Source organism: Panulirus ornatus, chromosome 14 (genome assembly GCF_036320965.1).
Source record: "Panulirus ornatus isolate Po-2019 chromosome 14, ASM3632096v1, whole genome shotgun sequence".
NCBI classification, from domain to species: domain Eukaryota; kingdom Metazoa; phylum Arthropoda; class Malacostraca; order Decapoda; family Palinuridae; genus Panulirus; species Panulirus ornatus.
Genome location: NC_092237.1, coordinates 40367716 through 40388679, shown reverse-complemented (window position 1 = coordinate 40388679; position 20964 = coordinate 40367716). Strand labels below are relative to the sequence as shown.

The 20964-nt window shown below is 41.1% G+C and overlaps 1 protein-coding gene across 1 annotated transcript in view; it reads right to left on the bottom strand.

Annotated features, from left to right (window-relative positions):
* The window catches only part of LOC139753536 (glutamate receptor ionotropic, delta-2-like), a 151857-nt gene extending 131776 nt beyond the window's left edge, over nt 1-20081 (bottom strand). Inside the window, exons 1-2 of the mRNA XM_071670184.1 lie at nt 20050-20081; nt 18821-19015 (exon numbers count right to left, since the gene is read on the bottom strand). Of these exons, the coding sequence (XP_071526285.1) occupies nt 18821-19015; nt 20050-20081 (227 nt within the window). The remainder of the gene's footprint in view (nt 1-18820; nt 19016-20049) is intronic.
* Between the last annotated feature and the right edge of the window lie 883 nt (nt 20082-20964).

Here is a 20964-nt window from a genome sequence, read left to right as displayed (position 1 = left end):
TCAATCAATACCCTCCCATATAATTTACCAGGAATACTCAACAAACTTATTATTATTATTATTATACTTTGTCGCTGTCTCCCGCGTTTGCGAGGTAGCGCAAGGAAACAGACGAAAGAAATGGCCCAACCCCCCCCCCCCATACACATGTATATACATACGTCCACACACGCAAATATACATACTTACACAGCTTTCCATGGTTTACCCCAGACCCTTTACATGCCTTGATTCAATCCACTGACAGCACGTCAACCCCGGTATACCACATCGCTCCAATTCACTCTATTCCTTGCCCTCCTTTCACCCTCCTGCATGTTCAGGCCCCGATCACACAAAATCTTTTTCACTCCATCTTTCCACCTCCAATTTGGTCTCCCTCTTCTCCTCGTTCCCTCCACCTCCGACACATATATCCTCTTGGTCAATCTTTCCTCATTCATTCTCTCCATGTGCCCAAACCACTTCAAAACACCCTCTTCTGCTCTCTCAACCACGCTCTTTTTATTTCCACACATCTCTCTTACCCTTACGTTACTCACTCGATCAAACCACCTCACACCACACATTGTCCTCAAACATCTCATTTCCAGCACATCCATCCTCCTGCGCACAACTCTATCCATAGCCCACGCCTCGCAACCATACAACATAGTTGGAACCACTATTCCTTCAAACATACCCATTTTTGCTTTCCGAGATAATGTTCTCGACTTCCACACATTCTTCAAGGCCCCCAGAATTTTCGCCCCCTCCCCCACCCTATGATCCACTTCCGTTTCCATGGTTCCATCCGCTGCCAGATCCACTCCCAGATATCTAAAACACTTCACTTCCTCCAGTTTTTCTCCATTCAAACTCACCTCCCAATTGACTTGACCCTCAACCCTACTGTACCTAATAACCTTGCTCTTATTCACATTTACTCTTAACTTTCTTCTTCCACACACTTTACCAAACTCAGTCACCAGCTTCTGCAGTTTCTCACATGAATCAGCCACCAGCGCTGTATCATCAGCGAACAACAACTGACTCACTTCCCAAGCTCTCTCATCCCCAACAGACTTCATACTTGCCCCTCTTTCCAAAACTCTTGCATTTACCTCCCTAACAACCCCATCCATAAACAAATTAAACAACCATGGAGACATCACACACCCCTGCCGCAAACCTACATTCACTGAGAACCAATCACTTTCCTCTCTTCCTACACGTACACATGCCTTACATCCTCGATAAAAAACTTTTCACTGCTTCTAACAACTTTCCTCCCACACCATATATTCTTAATACCTTCCACAGAGCATCTCTATCAACTCTATCATATGCCTTCTCCAGATCCATAAATGCTACATACAAATCCATTTGCTTTTCTAAGTATTTCTCACATACATTCTTCAAAGCAAACACCTCAACAAACTTATACCTCTGTAATTTGAGCACTCACTCTTATCCCCTTTGCCTTTGTACAATGGCACTATGCACGCATTCCGCCAATCCTCAGGCACCTCACCATGAGTCATACATACATTGAATAACCATACCAACCAGTCAATAATACAGTCACCCCCTTTTTTAATAAATTCCACTGCAATACCATCCAAACCTGCTGCATCTCATTCCTCACATACACCCTTCACGTCATTTACTCTCACCAATATATATATATATATATATATATATATATATATATATATATATATATATATATATATATATATATATATATATATATATATATATATATATATATATATATATATATATATATATATGAGAAATCCCATCTTCCGCAAAGCTTTTACTAACTCTTCTCTGTTTACCAAATCATTTTCCCTAACCCTCTCACTTTGCATAGCACCTCGACCAAAACACCCTATATCTGCCACTCTATCATCAAACACATTCAACAAACCTTCAAAATACTCACTCCATCTCCTTCTCACATCACCACTACTTGTTATCACCTCCCCATTTGCGCCCTTCACTGTAGTTCCCATTTGCTCCCTTGTCTTACGCACTTTATTTACCTCCTTCCAGAACATCTTTTTATTCTCCCCAAAATTTAATGATACTCTCTCACTCCATCTCTCATTTGCCCTTTTTTTCACCTCTTGCACCTTTCTCTTGACCTCCTGTCTCTTTCTTTTATACATCTCCCACTCAATTGCATTTTTTCCCTGCAAAAATCGTCCAAATGCCTCTCTCTTCTCTTTCACTAATACTCTTACTTCCTCATCCCACCACTCACTACCCTTTCTAATCAACCCACCTCCCACTCTTCTCATGCCACAAGCATCTTTTGCGCAACCCATCACTGATTCCCTAAATACATCCCATTCCTCCCCCACTCCCCTTACTTCCATTGTTCTCACCTTTTTCCATTCTGTACTCAGTCTCTCCTGGTACTTCCTCACACAAGTCTCCTTCCCAAGCTCACTTACTCTCACCACCCTCTTCACCCCAACATTCACTCTTCTTTTCTGAAATCCCATACAAATATTCACCTTAGCCTCCACAAGATAATGATCAGACATCCCTCCAGTTGCACCTCTCAGCACATTAACATCCAAAAGTCTCTCTTTCGCGCGTCTGTCAATTAACACGTAATCCAATAACGCTCTCTGGCCATCTCTCCTACTTACATAAGTATACATATGTATATCTCGCTTTTTAAACCAGGTATTCCCAATCATCAGTCCTTTTTCAGCACATAAATCTACAGGCTCTTCACCATTTCCATTTACAACACTGAACACCCCATGTATACCAATTTTTCCCTCAACTGCCACATTACTCACCTTTGCATTCAAATCTCCCATCACTATAACCCGGTCTCGTGCATCAAAACAACTAACACACTCATTCAGCTGCTCCCAAAACACTTGCCTCTCATGATCTTTCTTCTCATGCACAGGTGCTTATGCACCAATAATCACCCACCTCTCTCCATCAACTTTCATTTTTACCCATATTAATCAAGAATTTACTTTCTTACATTCTATCACATACTCCCACAACTCCTGTTTCAGGAGTATTGCTACTCCTTCCCTTGCTCTTGTCCTCTCACTAACCCCTGACTTTACTCCCCAGACATTCCCAAACCACTCTTCCCCTTTACCCTTGAGCTTCGTTTCACTCAGAGCTAAAACATCTAGGTTCCTTTCCTCAAACATACTACCTATCTCTCCTTTTTTCACATCTTGGTTACATCCACACACATTTAGGCACCCCAATCTGAGCCTTCGAGGAGGATGAGCACTCCCCGCGTGACTCCTTCTTCTGTTTCCCATTTTAGAAAGTTAAAAAATACAAGGAGGGGAGGATTTCTGGCCCCCCGCTCCCGTCCCCTTTAGTCGCTTTCTACGACACGCGAGGAATACGTGGGAAGTATTCTTTCACCCCTATCCCCAGGGATAATATACATATATATATATACATATACACATACACACACATACACATACATACGCACATATACACACACACACACATACATATATATACATTTGAGAAATGTAAGAAACAATTTAAAAAAACTGAAACTTCTAGCTTGAAATGAATGAAAAAATGAATGTCACATAATGGATCAACCTCTGGCTATGGAAAAAGGAAATGTATAATTTATTTACACAAACGTCAATAGCAGTTCTCATCAGTTTAACCACTGTATCAATAAGCTTCAATGACTAAGCTACATTTTTTCCAATTTCACTATTTTCTTGTCAAAACACCATGTATGAAAACTATCACTCCAGTAACACAACTATAAACATTTACTTCCCCTTTAAAAAAGTTCTGGGGAAGTCTGTCTCGATACACTGCGGGAAACTCTACCACCTGGCGAGGTTTGTGTTGCAATGGTTCTTGATTCACAAACGTAGTAGCATCACTGGTGGGCCAAGGTAGTTCCGTTTGCGAAGAGGCGCTTTATATGATGTCTTGACACACGATGATCTTGATGAGGTACGATACAGTTGACCAAGTTTTCTTGTGCTTGTTGAAAGATTCTGTCAGAGTCTTGCAGGCAGCACAGTTTGATATTTTTGATATTTTTTGTGATAGTTTCACAGCTGAATGAGCCTCGTCTTATCTTCTGGAGTGGTTTTCGGTGCAGCCCTTGCATCATGTCGTGCCACCCCCAACGCGTCATTCTGTCCTCCCGAACGTTCTCAGTGGAAGGTGACGTTGTCTTTTCTGTAACTCCTTGTCCATCCTTCCTCTCCATATACATATATATATATATATATATATATATATATATATATATATATATATATATATATATATATATATATATATATATATATATATATATATATATATCCCTTGCCCAATATATAAATATATATATATATATATATATATATATATATATATATATATATATATATATATATATATATATATATATATATATATATATATATATATAGAATTGAGGATTTGTAGAGGCTTTTCAGATATGAAGAGTGATTGTTGATGTGAAGAGAGTGGTGAGAGGAAGTGAGCTGAGGAAGGAGACTTGTTTGATGAAGTATCATCAGGGACTGAGTACAGAATGGAAAAATGTGAGAACAGAGGACGTAAGGGGAGTGGGGGAGGAATGGGATGTATTTAGGGAAGCAGTGATGGCTTGTGGAAAAGATGCTTGTGGAAAAGATGCTTGTGGCATGAGAAGCGTGGGAAGTGGATAGGTTAGAAAGGGTAGTGAGTGGTGTGATGAAGATATAAGATTATTAAAGAAAGAGAAGAGAGAGGCATTTGGATGATTTCTGCTGGGAATAGTGGAAATAAATGGGAGAGGTATATTAGAAAGAGGCAGGAGGTCGAGAGAAAGGTGTAAGAGGTGAAAAAGAGGGCAAATGAGAGTTGGGGTTAGAGAGGATCATGAATTTTTAGGGAGAATAAAAAGATGTTTTCGAAGGAGGTAAATAAAGTGCGTAAGACGAGGGAACACACGGGAACATCAGTGAAAGGGGCTAATGGGGAGGTGATAACAAGTAGTGGTGATCTGAGAAGGATATGGTGTGAGTATTTTGAAGGTTTGTTGAATGTGTTTGATGATAGAGTGGTAGATATGTGGTGTTTTGGTCGCTGTGGCGTGCAAAGTGAGAGGGTTAGGGAAAATGATTTGTTAAACAGGGAAGATGTAGCAAAAGCTTTGCGGAGGATGAAAGTCGGCAAGGCAGCGGGTTTGGATGGTATTGCAGCGGAATTTATTGTTAACTGGTTGGCAAGGTTATCTAATGTGTTTATGGCTCATGGTGAGGTGCCTTAGGATTGGCGGAATGCTTGCATAGTGCCATTGTACAAAAGCAACAGGGATAAAAGTGAGTGCTCATATTAGAGAGGTATAAGTTTGTTGAGTATTCTAGGGATATCATATGGGAGGATATTGATTGAGAGGGTGAACGCATATACAGAGCATCAGATTGGGGAAGAGCAGTGTGGTTTCAGAAGTGGTAGAGGATGTGTGGATGAGGTGTTTGCTTTGAAAAATGTATGTGAGAATTACTTAGAAAAGCAAATGGATTTGTATGTAGCATTTATTGATCTGGAGAAGGCATATGGTAGAGTTGATAGAGATGCTCTGTGGAAGATTTTAAGAATATATGGTGTGGGAGGCAAGTTGTTAGAAGCAGTGAAAAGTTTTTATCAAGGATATAAGGCATGTGTACGTGTAGGAAGAGAGGAAAGTGATTGGTTCTCAGTGAATGTAGGTTTGCGGCAAGGGTGTATGATATCTCCATGGTCGTTTAATTTGTTTATGGATGGCGTTGTTAGGGAGGTGAATGCAAGAGTTTTGGAAAGAGGGGCAATTATGCAGTCTGTTGGGGATGAGAGAGCTTGGAAAGTGAGTCAGTTGTTGTTCGCTGATGATACAGCGCTGGTGGCTGATTCATGTGAGAAACTGCAGAAGTTTGGTAAAGTGTGTGATAGAAGAAAGTTAAGAGTATATGTGAATAAGAGCAAGGTTATTAGGAACAGTAGGGTTGAGGGTCAAGTCAATTGGGAGGTAAGTTTGAATGGAGAAAAACTGGAGGAAGTAAAGTGTTTTAGATATCTAGGAGTGGATCTGGCAGCGGAAGGAACCATGGAAGCGGAAGTGAATCATAGGGTGGGGGAGGGGGCGAAAATCCTGGGAGCCTTGAAGAATGTGTGGAAGTCGAGAACATTATCTCGGAAAGCAAAAATGGGTATGTTTGAAGGAATAGTGGTTCCAACAATGTTGTACGGTTGCGAGACGTGGGCTATGGATAGAGTTGTGCGCATGAGGGTGGATGTGCTGGAAATGAGATGTTTGAGGACAATATGTGGTGTGAGGTGGTTTGATTAAGTAAGTAATGTAACGGTAAGAGAGATGTGTGGAAATAAAAGGAGCGTGGTTGAGAGAGCAGAAGAGGGTGTTTTGAAATGGTTTACTCGCATGGAGAGAATGAGTGAGGAAGGATTGACCAAGAGGATATATGTATCGGAGGTGGAGGGAACGAGGAGAAGTGGGAGACCAAACTGGAGGTGGAAAGATGGAGTGAAAAAGATTTTGTGTGATCGGGGCCTGAACATGCAGGAGGGTGAAAGGCGGGCAAGGAATAGAGTGAATTGGATCGATGTGGTATACCTGGGTCGACGTGGTGTCAATAGATTGAATCAGGGCATGTGAAGCGTCTTGGGTAAACCATGGAAAGCTCTGTGGGGCCTGGATGTGGAAAGGGAGCTGTGGTTTCAGGCATTACTGCATGACAGCTGGAGACTGAGTTTGAGCGAATGGGGCCTTTGTTGTCTTTTCCTGGCGCTGCCTCGCGCACATGAGGGGGGAGGGGGATGCTATTCCGTTTGTGGCGGGGTGGCGATGAGGGTGAGTAGAGGCAAACAGTGTGAATTTTGTGCATGTGTGTATATGTGTGTGTCTGTGTGTGTATATATGTGTGTATGTTGGGATGTGTGGGTGTGTATGTTTGCGTTTGTGGACGTGTGTGTGTGTGTGCATGTGTGTGGGGGTGGGTTGGGCCATTTCTTTTCGTCTGTTTCCTTGCGCTACCTAGCAGGCACGGGAGACAGCGGCAAAAAAAAAAAATAAAAGAATAAAAAATGTATATATATATATATATATATATATATATATATATATATATATATATATATATATATATATATATATATATATATCTATATATATATATATATATATATATATATAAATATAAATATAAATTATATAATTTTATTTCATTTTGCTTTGTCGCTATCTCCCGCGTTATCGAGGTAGCGTATACATATACATATATATATATATATTTATATTATTATTATACTCTGTCGCCGTATCCCGCGTCTGCGAGGTAGCGCAAGGAAACAGACGAAAGAAATGGCCCAACCCCCCCATACACATGTATATACATACGTCCACACACGCAAATATACATACCTACACAGCTTTCCATGGTTTACCCCAGACGCTTCACATGCCTTGATTCAATCCACTGACAGCACGTCAACCCCGGTATACCACATCGCTCCAATTCACTCTATTCCTTGCCCTCCTTTCACCCTCCTGCATGTTCAGGCCCCGATATATATATATATATATATATATATATATATATATATATATATATATATATATATATATATATATATATATATATATATATATATATACACAGACATATACATATATACACATGTACATAATTCATACTGTCTGCCTTTATTCAATCCCATCGCCACCCAGCCACACATGAAATAACAAACCCCTCCCCCCAAATGTGCGCGAGGTAGCGCTAGGAAAAGACAACAAAGGCCACTTTCGTTCACACTCAGTCTCTAGCTGTCATGTAATAATGCACCGAAACCACAGCTCCCTTTCCACATCCGGGCCCCACAGAACTTTCCATGGTTTACACCAGACGCTTCATATGCCCTGGTTCAATCCAGCACGTCGGCCCTGTTATACCACATCGTTCGAATTCACTCTATTCCTTGCACACCTTTCACCCTCCTACATGTTCAGGCCCCGATCACTCAAAATCTTTTTCACTCCATCTTTCCACCTCCTCTTGCTTCTCCCACTTCTCCTCGTTCCCTCCACCTCTGACACATATATCCTTTTATTCAATCTTTCCTCGCTCATTCTCACCATGTGACCAAACCATTTCAAAACACCCTCTTCTGCACTCTCAACCACAATCCTTCTATTAACAAACACCTCTCTTACTCTATTTTCACATACTCGATCAAAACACCTCACACCACATATTGTCCTCAAACATCTCATTTCAAAGCACATCCACCCTCATCCGCACAACTCTATCTATAGCCCACGCCTCGCAACCATATAGCATTCTTGGAACCACTATTCCTTCAAACATACCCATTTTTGCTTTACGAGATAATCTTTTCGACTTCCACACATTCTTCAACGCTTTCAGAACTTTCGCCCCCTCCCCCACCCTATGATTCACTTCCGCTTCCATGGTTCTATCCGCTGCCAAATCCACTCCCAAATATCTAAAACACTTCACTTCTTCCAGTTTTTCTCCACTCAAACTTACCTCCCAAATGTCTTGACCCTCAACCCTAGTGTACCTGATAACCTTGTTATTATTCACATTTACTCTCAGCTTTCTTCTTTCATACACTTTCCCAAACTCAGTCACCAGCTTCTGCAGTATCTCACACGAATCAGCCACCAGCGCTGTATCATCAGCGAACAACAACTGACTCACTTCCCAAGCTCTCTCATCCACAACAGAATGCATACTTTCCCCTCTTCCCAAAACCCTTTCATTCACCTCCCTAACAACCCCATCCATAAACAAATCAAACAACCATGGAAACATCACACACCCCTCCCGCAAACCAACATTCACTGAGAACCAATCACTTTCCTCTCTTCCTACACGTACACATGCCTTACATCCTCGATAAAACCTTTTCGCTGCTTTAAACAACTTGCCTCCCACACCATAGATTCTTAATACCTTCCACAGAGTATCTCTATCAACTCAATCATATGCCTTCTCCAGATCCATAAATGCTACACACAAATCCATTTGCTTTCCTAAGTATTTACCACATACATTCTTCAAAGCAAACACCTCATCTACACATCCTCTACCACTTCTGAAACCACACTGCTTTTCCCCAATCTGATGCTCTGTACATGCCTTCACCCTCTCAATTAATACCCTCCCATATGATTTCCCAGGAATACTCAACAAACCTATACCTCTGTAATTTGAGCACTCACTTTTGTCCCCTTTGCCTTTGTACAATAGCGCTATGCAAGCATTCCGCCAATCCTCAGGCACCTCACCATGAGCCATACACACATTAGATAACCTTACCAACAAGTCAACAATACAGTCACCCCTTTTTTAAATAAATTCCACTGCAGTACCATCCAAACCCAGAGTCTTGCCGGCTTTCATCTTCCACAAAGCTTTTACTACATCTTCTCTGTTTACCAAAGCATTCTCCGTAACCCTCTCACTTTACACACCACCCCGATCAAAACACCCTATATCCGCCACTCTAGCATGAAACACATTCAACAAACCTACGAAATAATCACTCCATCTCCTTCTCACATCACCACTACTTGTTATCACCTCCCCATTGGCCCCCTTCACTGAAGTTCCCATTTGTTCCTTGGAAAGAGGGGCAAGAATGCGTTCTGTTGTGGATGTGAGAGCTTGGGAAGTGAGTCAGTTGTTCGCTGATGATACGGCACTGGTGGCTGATTCATGTAAGAAACTGCAGAAGCTGGTGACTGAGTTTGGTAAAGTGTGTGAAAGAAGAAAGTTGAGAGTAAATGTGAATAAGAGCAAGGTTATTAGGTACACCAGGGTTGAAGGTCAAGTCAATTGGGAGGTAAGTTTGAATGGAGAAAAACTGGAGGAAGTGAAGTGTTTTAGATATCTGGGAGTGGATTTGGCAGCGGATGGAACCATGATAGCGGAAGTGAATCATAAAGTGGGGGAGGGCGCGAAAGTTCTGGGAGCCTTGAAGAATGTGTGGAAGTCGAGAACATTATCTAGGAAAGCAAAGACGGGTATCTTTGAAGGAATAGTGGTTCCAACAATGTTGTATGGTTGCGAGGCGTGGGCTATGGATAGTGTTGTGCACAGGAGGGTGGATGTGCTGGAAATAAGATGTTTGAGGACAATATATGTTGTGAGGTGGTTTGATCGAGTAAGTAATAATAGGGTAAGAGAGTTGTGTGGTATTAAAAAGAGTGTGGTTGAGAGAGCAGAAGAGAGTGTTTTGAAATGGTTTGGCCACATGGGGAGAATGAGTGAGAAAAGATTGAGAAAGAGGATATATGTGTCTGAGGTGGAGGGAACGAGGAGAAGTGGGAGACCAAATTGGAGGTGGAAAGATGGAGTAAAAAAGATTTTGAGTGATCAGGGCCTGAACATGCAGAAGGGTGAAAGGCGGGCAAGGAGTAGAGTGAATTGGAACGATATGGCATACCGGGGTCGACGTGCTGTCAATGGATTGAACCAGGGCGTGTGAAGTGTCTAGGGTAAACAATGGAAAGTTCTGTGGGTCCTGGATGTGGAAAGGGAGCTGTGGTTTCGGTGCATTATTATATGACAGCTAGACACTGAGAGTTAACGAATGTAACCTTTGTTTGTCTTTTCCTAGCGCGACCTCGCACACATGAGGGGGGAGGGGGTTATTTCATGTGTGGCGAGGTACCGATGGGAATGAATAAAGGGAGACAGCATGAATTATGTACATATGTATATATGTATATGTCTGTGTGTGTATATATATATGTATACGTTGAGATATATGAGATTGTATATTTACGTGTGTGGACGTGTATGTATATACATGTGTATTCCTATGAGTCCAAGGGGAAAATGAAACACGAAAAGTTCCGAAGTGCACTTTCGTGTAATAATCGCATCATCAGGGGAGACACAAGAGAGATATATAACAGTCAGTTGATATACATCGAAGAGACAAAGCTAGGACGCCATTTGGTAAACTTTTCGTGTTTCCTTTTCCCCGTGGACTCATAGGAATATCTTGATCACGCGCAAAATTGTGATCCTTTCCATGCATGTATATGTGGGTGGGTTGGGCCATTCTTTCGTCTGTTTCTTTGCGCTACCTCGCTAACGCGGGAGACAGCGACAAAGCAAAAATGATAAAGAAGGAACAGAGGAGGGGGCCAGGTGAGGATATTCCCTCAAAGACTTAGTCCTGTATTCTTAACGTTACCTCACTAACGCGGGAAATGGCGAATAGTATGAAAAATAAAATATATATATATATATATATATATATATATATATATATATATATATATATATATATATATATATATATATATATATATATGTATATATATATGCAGAAGCTGGTGACGGAGTTTGGTAAAGTGTGTGGAAGAAGAAAGTTAAGAGTGAATGTGAATAAGAGCAAGGTTATTAGGTACAGTAGGGTTGAGGGTCAAGTCAATTGGGAGGTGAGTTTGAATGGAGAAAGACTGGAGGAAGTGAAGTGTTTTAGATATCTGGGAGTGGATCTGGCAGCGGATGGAACCATGGAAGCGGAAGTGGATCATAGGGTGGGGGAGGGGGCGAAAATTTTGGGAGCCTTGAAGAATGTGTGGAAGTCGAGAACATTATCTCGGAAAGCAAAAATGGGTATGTTTGAAGGAATAGTGGTTCCAACAATGTTGTATGCTTGCGAGGCGTGGGCTATGGATAGAGTTGTGCGCAGGAGGATGGATGTGCTGGAAATGAGATGTTTGAGGACAATGTGTGGTGTGAGGTGGTTTGATCGAGTAAGTAACGTAAGGGTAAGAGAGATGTGTGGAAATAAAAAGAGCGTGGTTGAGAGAGCAGAAGAGGGTGTTTTGAAATGGTTTGGGCACATGGAGAGAATGAGTGAGGAAAGATTGACCAAGAGGATATATGTGTCGGAGGTGGAGGGAACGAGGAGAAGAGGGAGACCAAATTGGAGGTGGAAAGATGGAGTGAAAAAGATTTTGTGTGATCGGGGCCTGAACATGCAGGAGGGTGAAAGGAGGGCAAGGAATAGAGTGAATTGGAGCAATGTGGTATACCGGGGTTGACGTGCTGTCAGTGGATTGAATCAAGGCATGTGAAGCGTCTGGGGTAAACCATGGAAAGCTGTGTAGGTATGTATATTTGTGTGTGGGGACGTGTGTATGTACATGTGGATGGGGGGGGGGTTGGGCCATTTCTTTCGTCTGTTTCCTTGCGCTACCTCGCAAACGCGGGAGACAGCGACAAAGTATAAAAAAAAAAAAAAAAATATATATATATATATATATATATATATATATATATATATATATATATATATATATATATATATATATATTCTTTCTTTCAAACTATTCGCCATTTCCCGCATTAGCAAGGTAGCGTTAAGAACAGAGGACTGGGCCTCTGAGGGAATACACTCACCTGGCCCCCTTCTCTGTTCCTTCCTTTGGAAAATTAAAAAAAAAAAGAAAGAAAAGAAAACAAGAGGGGAGGATTTCCAGCCCCCCGCTCCCTCCGCTTTTAGTCGCCTTCTACGACACGCAGGGAATACGTGGGAAGTATTCTTTATCCCATGTCCCCAGGGATAATATATGTATATATATATATATATATATATATTGCATTAATAGGATGGCTTTAATTAGGGCCTAAGTTGCCCATGCCGTCACAGCTAACATAATAGAAAAAAAATCTTTCCCCATTTCTTCTTTCACTGAACGTATGCCATCTACTATATTCTATAATAACGTAAGCATGTTGGTCATAACCATATCCTCCATTCTATCATGGAAATCTCACGTAATCAACATCACAACGTCTGCCTCCCTGATCCTGGTGGTGGCGTGTAGACGCCGGTAATTATTTTTCACGTGAGCATCAGTTTCATAAACACGTAAGTTTTATTCGACCAAGTATGGCTAACTGCGCACACATCTGGGGTGGCTTATCCTCCACCTCTCTGTTGACCAGAGCGGAATGAAAAGCTTTCCGTCTCACAGATTCTCGTGGCATGAACTCTCATCAACCTTCATCCTTCAACCTTCCCTTCCCTTCCCAAACAGAGCGATGTTGCTCCTCTCTCTCTCTCTCTCTCTCTCTCTCTCTCTCTCTCTCTCTCTCTCTCTCTCTCTCTCTCTCTCTCTCTCTCTCTCTCTCTCTCTCTCTATTCTATAGGTATCATTTTGGCTATTGTTCTCGCGAGCTGTCTACATTTGTCTCTATCCCCATCGTGTGAACCCGTAGCATGTGTCTGCTGCTTCCAACAGTTTCTCTGTGGAGACAAGCCTCTCGGGGATTGCCTGTTATGACACGTCTTCCTTCCTTCGAGCACCTAAACTGTGGAATTCTCTTTCCTCCTTTGTCTTCCCATCTTCAAATAACCTTTCTACCTGTAAGGTTAAGCTTACAAACATCCGCGAAGCCCTGATAGATTTCTACTTTCTTTTTCCATTTCTTTCACCCAGATGGCCTTGATTACGTCATGTTTTGTCCCTGACAAGTCGGTCACCGTAAAGAAAATAGACTTCTACCTTTCATAAATAATGTTTGCGATATGTTAATGTTACGTAAATAATAGTTATGCATAGAGTGTTTAGCGTATATCATGTGAAATTACGCCTGAGAAGAAGCCATAAAGTGTGTTCCCCTCTGCCTCATGTTGATATGCGTTGTGTAAGCGCCCTCTACCTCTGTAGCCCCAGGGCAGAAGGACAAGGAGGCGATGATCATTTACATATCATTAGAATTAAGACTGAACAGTTGTAGTGTTTTTACATGAGAAAGAACGGCAACAAGAGGCTTGATTGGCCCACAACTAGGCTGTCTGGCAAGAAAAGAGAGTCAACTTGACAAGGAAATGTGATTCCACTCAGCAGTATTTTTCAAGCCATCAACGACTTCCTGCTGCAGCAATATGAGCCTTCTATTGTCCCCGTTACCGCTGTCGTTTATACGCTTATTTCTGGCGTTTTTCTCAGAGTATACCTGAATGTGTAAAATGTTTGTCTTAACGACATTTAAAGGTACTTATAGTCTTAACATTCACTACGTCTGACGATAACTAGTTCCAGTGCTCAACACACCTATAGGAAGAGAAGTTTTTTCCCACGTCCGCACTGCTTCTTTTAGCTTTGAGTTCTATTTCATCTGTTCTGGTAACCATATTTTCTTCAATTACCAAAAGATGTTCGAGATTTACTTTATCAAACTTGTTCAGAATTTTGAACACGAATTAAATCGCCGCGAAGTCTACGTTTTTTTTTTAAAGGCGAAGAGATCCAATCGTATGCCAGATTTCTAAGGGATGGGATCAATGTTTGTACTTGCTCTAATTTTTCCTCGTCATTCTTATAGTTTGGGGACCAAAATTGGACTGCATATTCAAGGTGTGGTCTTATTAGACTTATAAGGTGTGAGAATTGTTTTTGGTGTTTTGTAATCTATGTGTCTGGCTATGAATCCTAACATTTGGTTGTCTTTTTTACTTCTTGCTTGACAACTCCAAGGTCCTTTTCTTCATTTACTTTAGATGGAGAGTTTCCGAATCGTTTGTAGTCGTTACGTATATTTCTGTCTCCAAAGTGCATAACTTTATACTTGTCTACACAAAATTACATTTGCCATATGTCTGACCCCTCTTCTAGTAAGTTCAGATCTCTTTGAATCATTTCGCAATCCAACCTGTTTACAGCTCTACCTTCTAGTTTAGTACCGTCAGCAAATTAGGAGACCTTAGATATGAGACCGAGTTTTAGGTCATCAATGTATATTATGAAAAGAATTGGGCCTAGGTACGACCCCTGAGGCACACCGCTCGTTACGTCTCGCCAATGTGAGGCTACGCTTTCAATACTAAACGCTGCTTTCTTCCGTGTGCTTTGAGTAAATGTCTCTTTTGAGGTACTTTATCGAAAGCATTTTGGAAATCTAGATATACTACAACTGACGGTACTTTTTCGTCCCGTTTCTGATTGATAGCATTAGACAATTCCAGCAATTTCGTTAGGCAGGATCTTCTATTGAGGAAACAGATATGGTTGTCCGATATAATTTTGTGATCTAGAAACGTGACAATTTTATCTCGTATTATTTCTACCACTATTTTACCTAACACTGACGTAAGGCTAATTGGGTGGTAATTCAAGGCACACAATTTGCTAGTTTCCAGTCAGTTGGCATCTGACCATCCGATAAAGATTTGTTGAATACTTTTGTTATGGGTTATATCAGCTGTCACCTGACCCCCTTAAAAATCTTGGAGCTAAGTTTTCTTTGCCGTAAGATTTGTTAGGATTTAATGGTCCCAGTTATGTAAGTACTTCAGAGCTCTTATTTCTCTTACCTTCAACTCATCTTCATCAGATCCTTGAAACATTTTCATTGGTTGTGGTATTCGAGATGTTTCTTCAATTGTAAATATGGCGTTAAAGGAATTATTTACTATGGCAGCCATTTCCTTGTCGTCAGTCGTTAGTGTGTCATGTTCGCTTCGTAATGGTCCAATTTCTTCTTTTTCTATCTTACTTTGTCTTACATATTTGAAGAATTTCTTAGGATTATTCTTAACTTTCAAGGAAATCCTTTCTTCTTCCTCGCGTTTACCCTGTCTTATGACCTTCTTACACTTTCTTTGAATTTCGATTAATTCCTTGCGACTTTCATTGGTTCCCATTGATTGGAATTTCTCATGTTTTCTTCTTTTAGCCAATTAGTCCTTCTATTCTCCTAGTCATCTATGATGGCTTAGAAATATTGTAAGTTGTCTTGGTAATTCGTGGAATATGTCACTTTCAATCTCGAGTAATATCTTTTTTTTTTTTATCTATTCCACATTTCCTCTACTGTGTAAACGTCATGTCTAGTGTTTTCAAAATCTGCTTGCCTGTAATCTGGAATCAAGAGTTTGTTCTTATTTATTTCATAATCTAATCAAACTGTTTTCACTGTTTGGCAAACTCTCGCTTACTTCGCAAGAGTTGATTAAGTTTGTGTCACTGGTGCGGACAAGATCAAGAATGTCTTTACCTCTAGTTGGTTTTTCAATTAACTGTTCTAGAATAGCGTCTTCAATCAGTTCCGTTAGGTCTTGTTCCCTCTCGGTCACCTGTTAACGTGTTCCAGTATATGTTTGGACTGTTGAAGTCTCCTACTATTATAACCTCTTTACTGTTTACTAAAGCTTTGATTTCATTGTATAACATCTTATTATCGTCTTCTCTTTGCTTAGGAGGTCTGTAGGTAACACCGAGACGTAGGTTACTTTTGAACTTGTCAGTAATGTCAATGTTGATAGAGTCGTAAGTGTGTGTGTCTACTTTGCTTAATAGCACTTTGGTTGTTATCAAAGTAGATCAAAACTCCACCACCTACCATGTACAAGCAATCTTTCGTGAATAGTTTGTATCCGGGTGTTGCTAACTCGGCGATTAAGTATCTACTGTCAGACTTTTCCCACGTCTCTGAGATTGCAATAATGTTCAGTTTTTCAGTAAATGCATCACATTTCGTAATGATGCTCAGGGCATTTGTGCATATTAAACTTATTTTCTTTGGAGTTGATTTCTGGACTGAATTTGCCCTTTTTTTTTGCTGTCGATATGTGTCATTGTTAATGCCTGAGTGTGCAGCAGCGGGAGAGAGACGGTTCTCCATCTGTTTTGGCTTCGCCGCCTTACTCTGACCCTCCCTGCACGACACCTTACCAGCCTTGTTCCTGAAAGTTACCTGAGAGTTGACCTCTAGCTGTGCTAACACGCTACTGAGCTGTCCTCAACTGACCCAACTTGACCTTTCTTTGCTAATTCCTCTGCCTGTGAGGTTACCGCTACTCCCGCAAAAGTCCCATCCATCCTCTACCGCTACTATCATAGTGGTTAAACTGGATGCTTTGTTCCTCAGATCCCGTTCACACTCAGATTCCACCTGCACCGACCCGCCTCCCACACCTATCCCCTCACCCTCCTCCACTCTCCTGGTTCCTTCGTTAGCTCGACTGTGATTTGCTATCCTGAGTAGTTTATCAAAAAAAGTCCTAAGATTCTCATCCAGTACTCTACCAAGGCAAGCTAATCCTATTCCATTGAAGTGAAGACCATCACTAACGTACAGAGATCTATCATGACTAAAATGGTCCCGCAGGCCTATACTAAACACACTATCCTCCTCCCTACAGAGAGCTGCGATTCTTCTGTTTATCCCTAGCACTCTACAGAGGGTACAGGAATCGACGTCACACCTTTGCAGCAATCCTGATATTATGAACTTCCTACGACTTTGAACTTATCAAGAAGCCCCTATACTTCGCTACTATTTCTTCCGATCTCCCATTAACTGCATTGTTCGTCCCCAGTCTGAACGACAAAAATCATATCCTCGGGATTGTTTGAGACTATATCGTCAAGCTTATCTAGGACGTGATTTATCTTAGCACCTGTATATCACAAGTTCTTCCTATTTCTAACCTTCGCACAGAACTCCTGGTCCTGAAGTCTGACTATAGAGTTAGGACGAGTTTTATCTTAGCACCTGTATAACAGAAGTTCCTCCTATTTTGTAACCTTCGCATAGAACTCCTGGTCCTGATGTCTGACTATTGAGTCGCACCGAGGATGATGCTACGATCATCCTGTGCTTCATCATCTAGTACGCTAAACTTATTGTGAGAGGAGAGTTCGTTCGGTTGTTCAGTAATGCGGCGGCATTTTCCTTGCAGGATGGAGGATGGAAGTTTTTTCTAACTTCGTCTTTACGGTTGCTATCCTACTATCTAAACTGTCGACCTTTGATGATATACCTGTGTCTGTTTCCTGTATAGCACCGCTTTCTCCGTTAAGAACCCAGCTTCCTCTTCCCACCGTTTTATCCTAACATCTGATTTCAGAAAACCTACTGAAAGCTTATCAAATAGGTTGCAATACAAACAAGAAGTGTACTCACCTTCTTCTGAGAAGAAAGTCCAAGGTGAACTCCCAATGCCATCTAGAGCAGGCAACTCGAGAAGCTGGAGCCATCTTCTAGGATTTTCATTAAGCTTCAAAATTTTTTACTAAGTACAAGTAGATTTCACTAAGATTCAAGCGATTTTACTGATTCAAATGGGTCACTAAGCGGCACACAAAAAAAATCCGTCTGAAATTGGGTTCGCGAGCGCGTCAGTAGGACACGTCTGTCCTCGACGAGGGTTGGCGAGCAAGTGCTAATACTAATCTTTTTCTTGATAAAACTATTTGCTCACCTGTTCTCTTTGTGTGAATGATATATAAACAATGCGCACGTATGTAATGTGCTCATTGTATCTATAGAGTGAAGTCACGCTTGGAAAGAGGCAATAAATGTGTTGTCTTTGGTTGTACACAGAGGGAAATCTCACCTTGAAAATATTTTGATTACTGTATTCTCACTTCCCGATCGCCTTAACACCATACAAATCAGTATTTTCTTTAATAATGTATGTTATACACATCTATACAAGGATGCAGAGATTTCTGATAAACTGTGCAGCTGATGGGTAAAACTGATCATGAAAAGCATGGTATTATGATAATAAGGTCTGTTTCGTCTGCCTCTGTTTTGATAGGATCAATGTAGTGCAGGTTACACGGCCACCAAGAATCCAAAATGAATCGATAATTTTTTACTGATTTTCCACTACTTGTGGAGATATTTTTCGGCAAGTGTATTCTGAGAATATTTTCCGACACGGGAAACTATGACTAACCACCATATTTACACTGAATATGCCAGCCGACTCTGTGAATCCCTGCATATCGTGAGCCGACTGTACTAACGTGAAGTTGAGCTTTTCACCAAGGTTGTTGATGACACTGAAGTCGATACCAGAGATGGGTATGACGGTGCCATTCTCCAGCTTCGTGATCTTGAAGAAGGGCCAGTTGTTGTTGGTGGTGACCACCAGCTGACGCCCCTGGAAGTCAGTGTAGAGCTTCTGAAGGTCCGGGACAAGTCCACCCTTCACTTGGTGGCTGTTGGTAGGCCAAGTGTCATTCACAGACCACGACCCAGCCAGATGGAACCTGAGGGAAGGAACTTTCTATAGTCATAACACCGCATATATCATATGAACCTTGGATGGTAGTCATCATTTTGGGTAGGTTCCTACTGAGCTTAAATCAGGACCATCTATTGAGAGACGTCGGGGTTACCCTTAAGTCATGCTTCCATGATCTGCTATGATGTGCATCATTATGCACCATCATGATAATAACTGCCCCATGTGTAACGCCATCACATGATTCAGAATCAAAACAATGGAGGAAGATTTTGTACAGGAGACCTTGCTTGAAGATGGGAAGCAGCACGTTAGTTTTGGATGGTAAATTATTCTTATATCACTCTACCTTAAGAAAGGGAAATCATACATGGATTTTGCGTAAAACAGTATAGTTTATATGTCTTGAAAATCTTTTAACGTCTATTCTTTCTTAAAACTACTCTAATTTCTTATCCACATTGCTGTATAATGTCTTGTGGTGAAATTCTGTTGGATACGAACTCTGAAACCCTCATTGCTAGATCATTAATTCTAATAATCGAATAATCGTTGCCACTCACACAGCATTATCGTTTCTAAAGAAGATAGCTACACCACTTCTTTCATCCTTGACATTTCTTGCTCCTCAATGCATGATGTAGTTTTTACAAGCTCAAAAGCACACTGAAATACTCTACAGATGAAGTAGAAGAGAACCTGATAGAATCTAATATAGAGAAATTTGAGTTATTATGTCATAGGAGGCTTAACTATATATAGGAATCTTCCTATACAAGAGAAGAAAGACAATAGCGTGAAAAAAAGAAAAGTTAATTTTTTTTTTCCCAGCGCATATGATATTTACAGTTCAATTAATGAAACGTCACACAGTAAAGTGACCATGTTTGACTAACATTACCATCTGCATTGTTCATCCGACCTCACCAAATGTCGCTTATCAAGATCATTCAACTTTGCTCCTTACATCATGTGATCCTTCCTTACGGTTTGTCCTGTTAATGTCACCCAGTGAGACCTACTAGTGTATATCGTGCCATTAGTGTTGCATTATGTATTCATATGGTTAGACCATAAGCGTTAGGTAAGTGTCCCTCATCATCACCTCATCATCTCGTCTGTTTACATAGTTTACCGATCACTGTTCCCTGGCGTTCCTCACATACTCTCTGCTGCTTGAGACATTTCCCAGGTAGGATCATGAGAAACGTCTTGCCAGTTCCTGAACATCACCCACACATCCTTTCTTTCATCTTACCTGATCACTTGGCTTACTCACCTGATCTCAGGGTCAACAGATGACTGTACTTTAGGGAGACAAGTCACATGTAACACTAAATTATAATTATCAAAAAGGATGTGAAGGCTTAAACTGCCTGCCTGGATACCTCACGTTACATGGCTGTGAGCCAGCGTAATTCCAACTTAGCTAAGTGTCTGAATCGTTCCAGTAACCTGTTGACCATGGTGTTGAACAGGTTCATCATGGTGCTGAACAGGTTTATCATGGTGTTGAGCAGGTTCATCTTGGTTCTGAACAGGCTTATCATAGTGCTGAACAGGTTTATCATAGTGTTGAACAGGTTCATCATGGTGTTGAACAGACTCATCATGATGAACAGGATCATCATGGTGATGAACAGGCTTATCATGGTGTTGAACAGGTTCACCATGGTGCTAAACAAGTTTATCATGGTGTTGAGCAGGTTCATCTTGGTGCTGAACATGTTTATCATGGTGTTGAACAGGTTCATCATGGTGTTGAACAGACTCATCATGGTGTTGAACAGGTTCATCATGATGTTCAACTGGCTCATCATGGTACTTAACAGGTTTATCATGGTGTTGAGCAGGTTCATCACGGTGTTGAACAGGTTCATCATGATGTTGAACAGGTTCATCTTGGTGCTGAACAGGTTTATC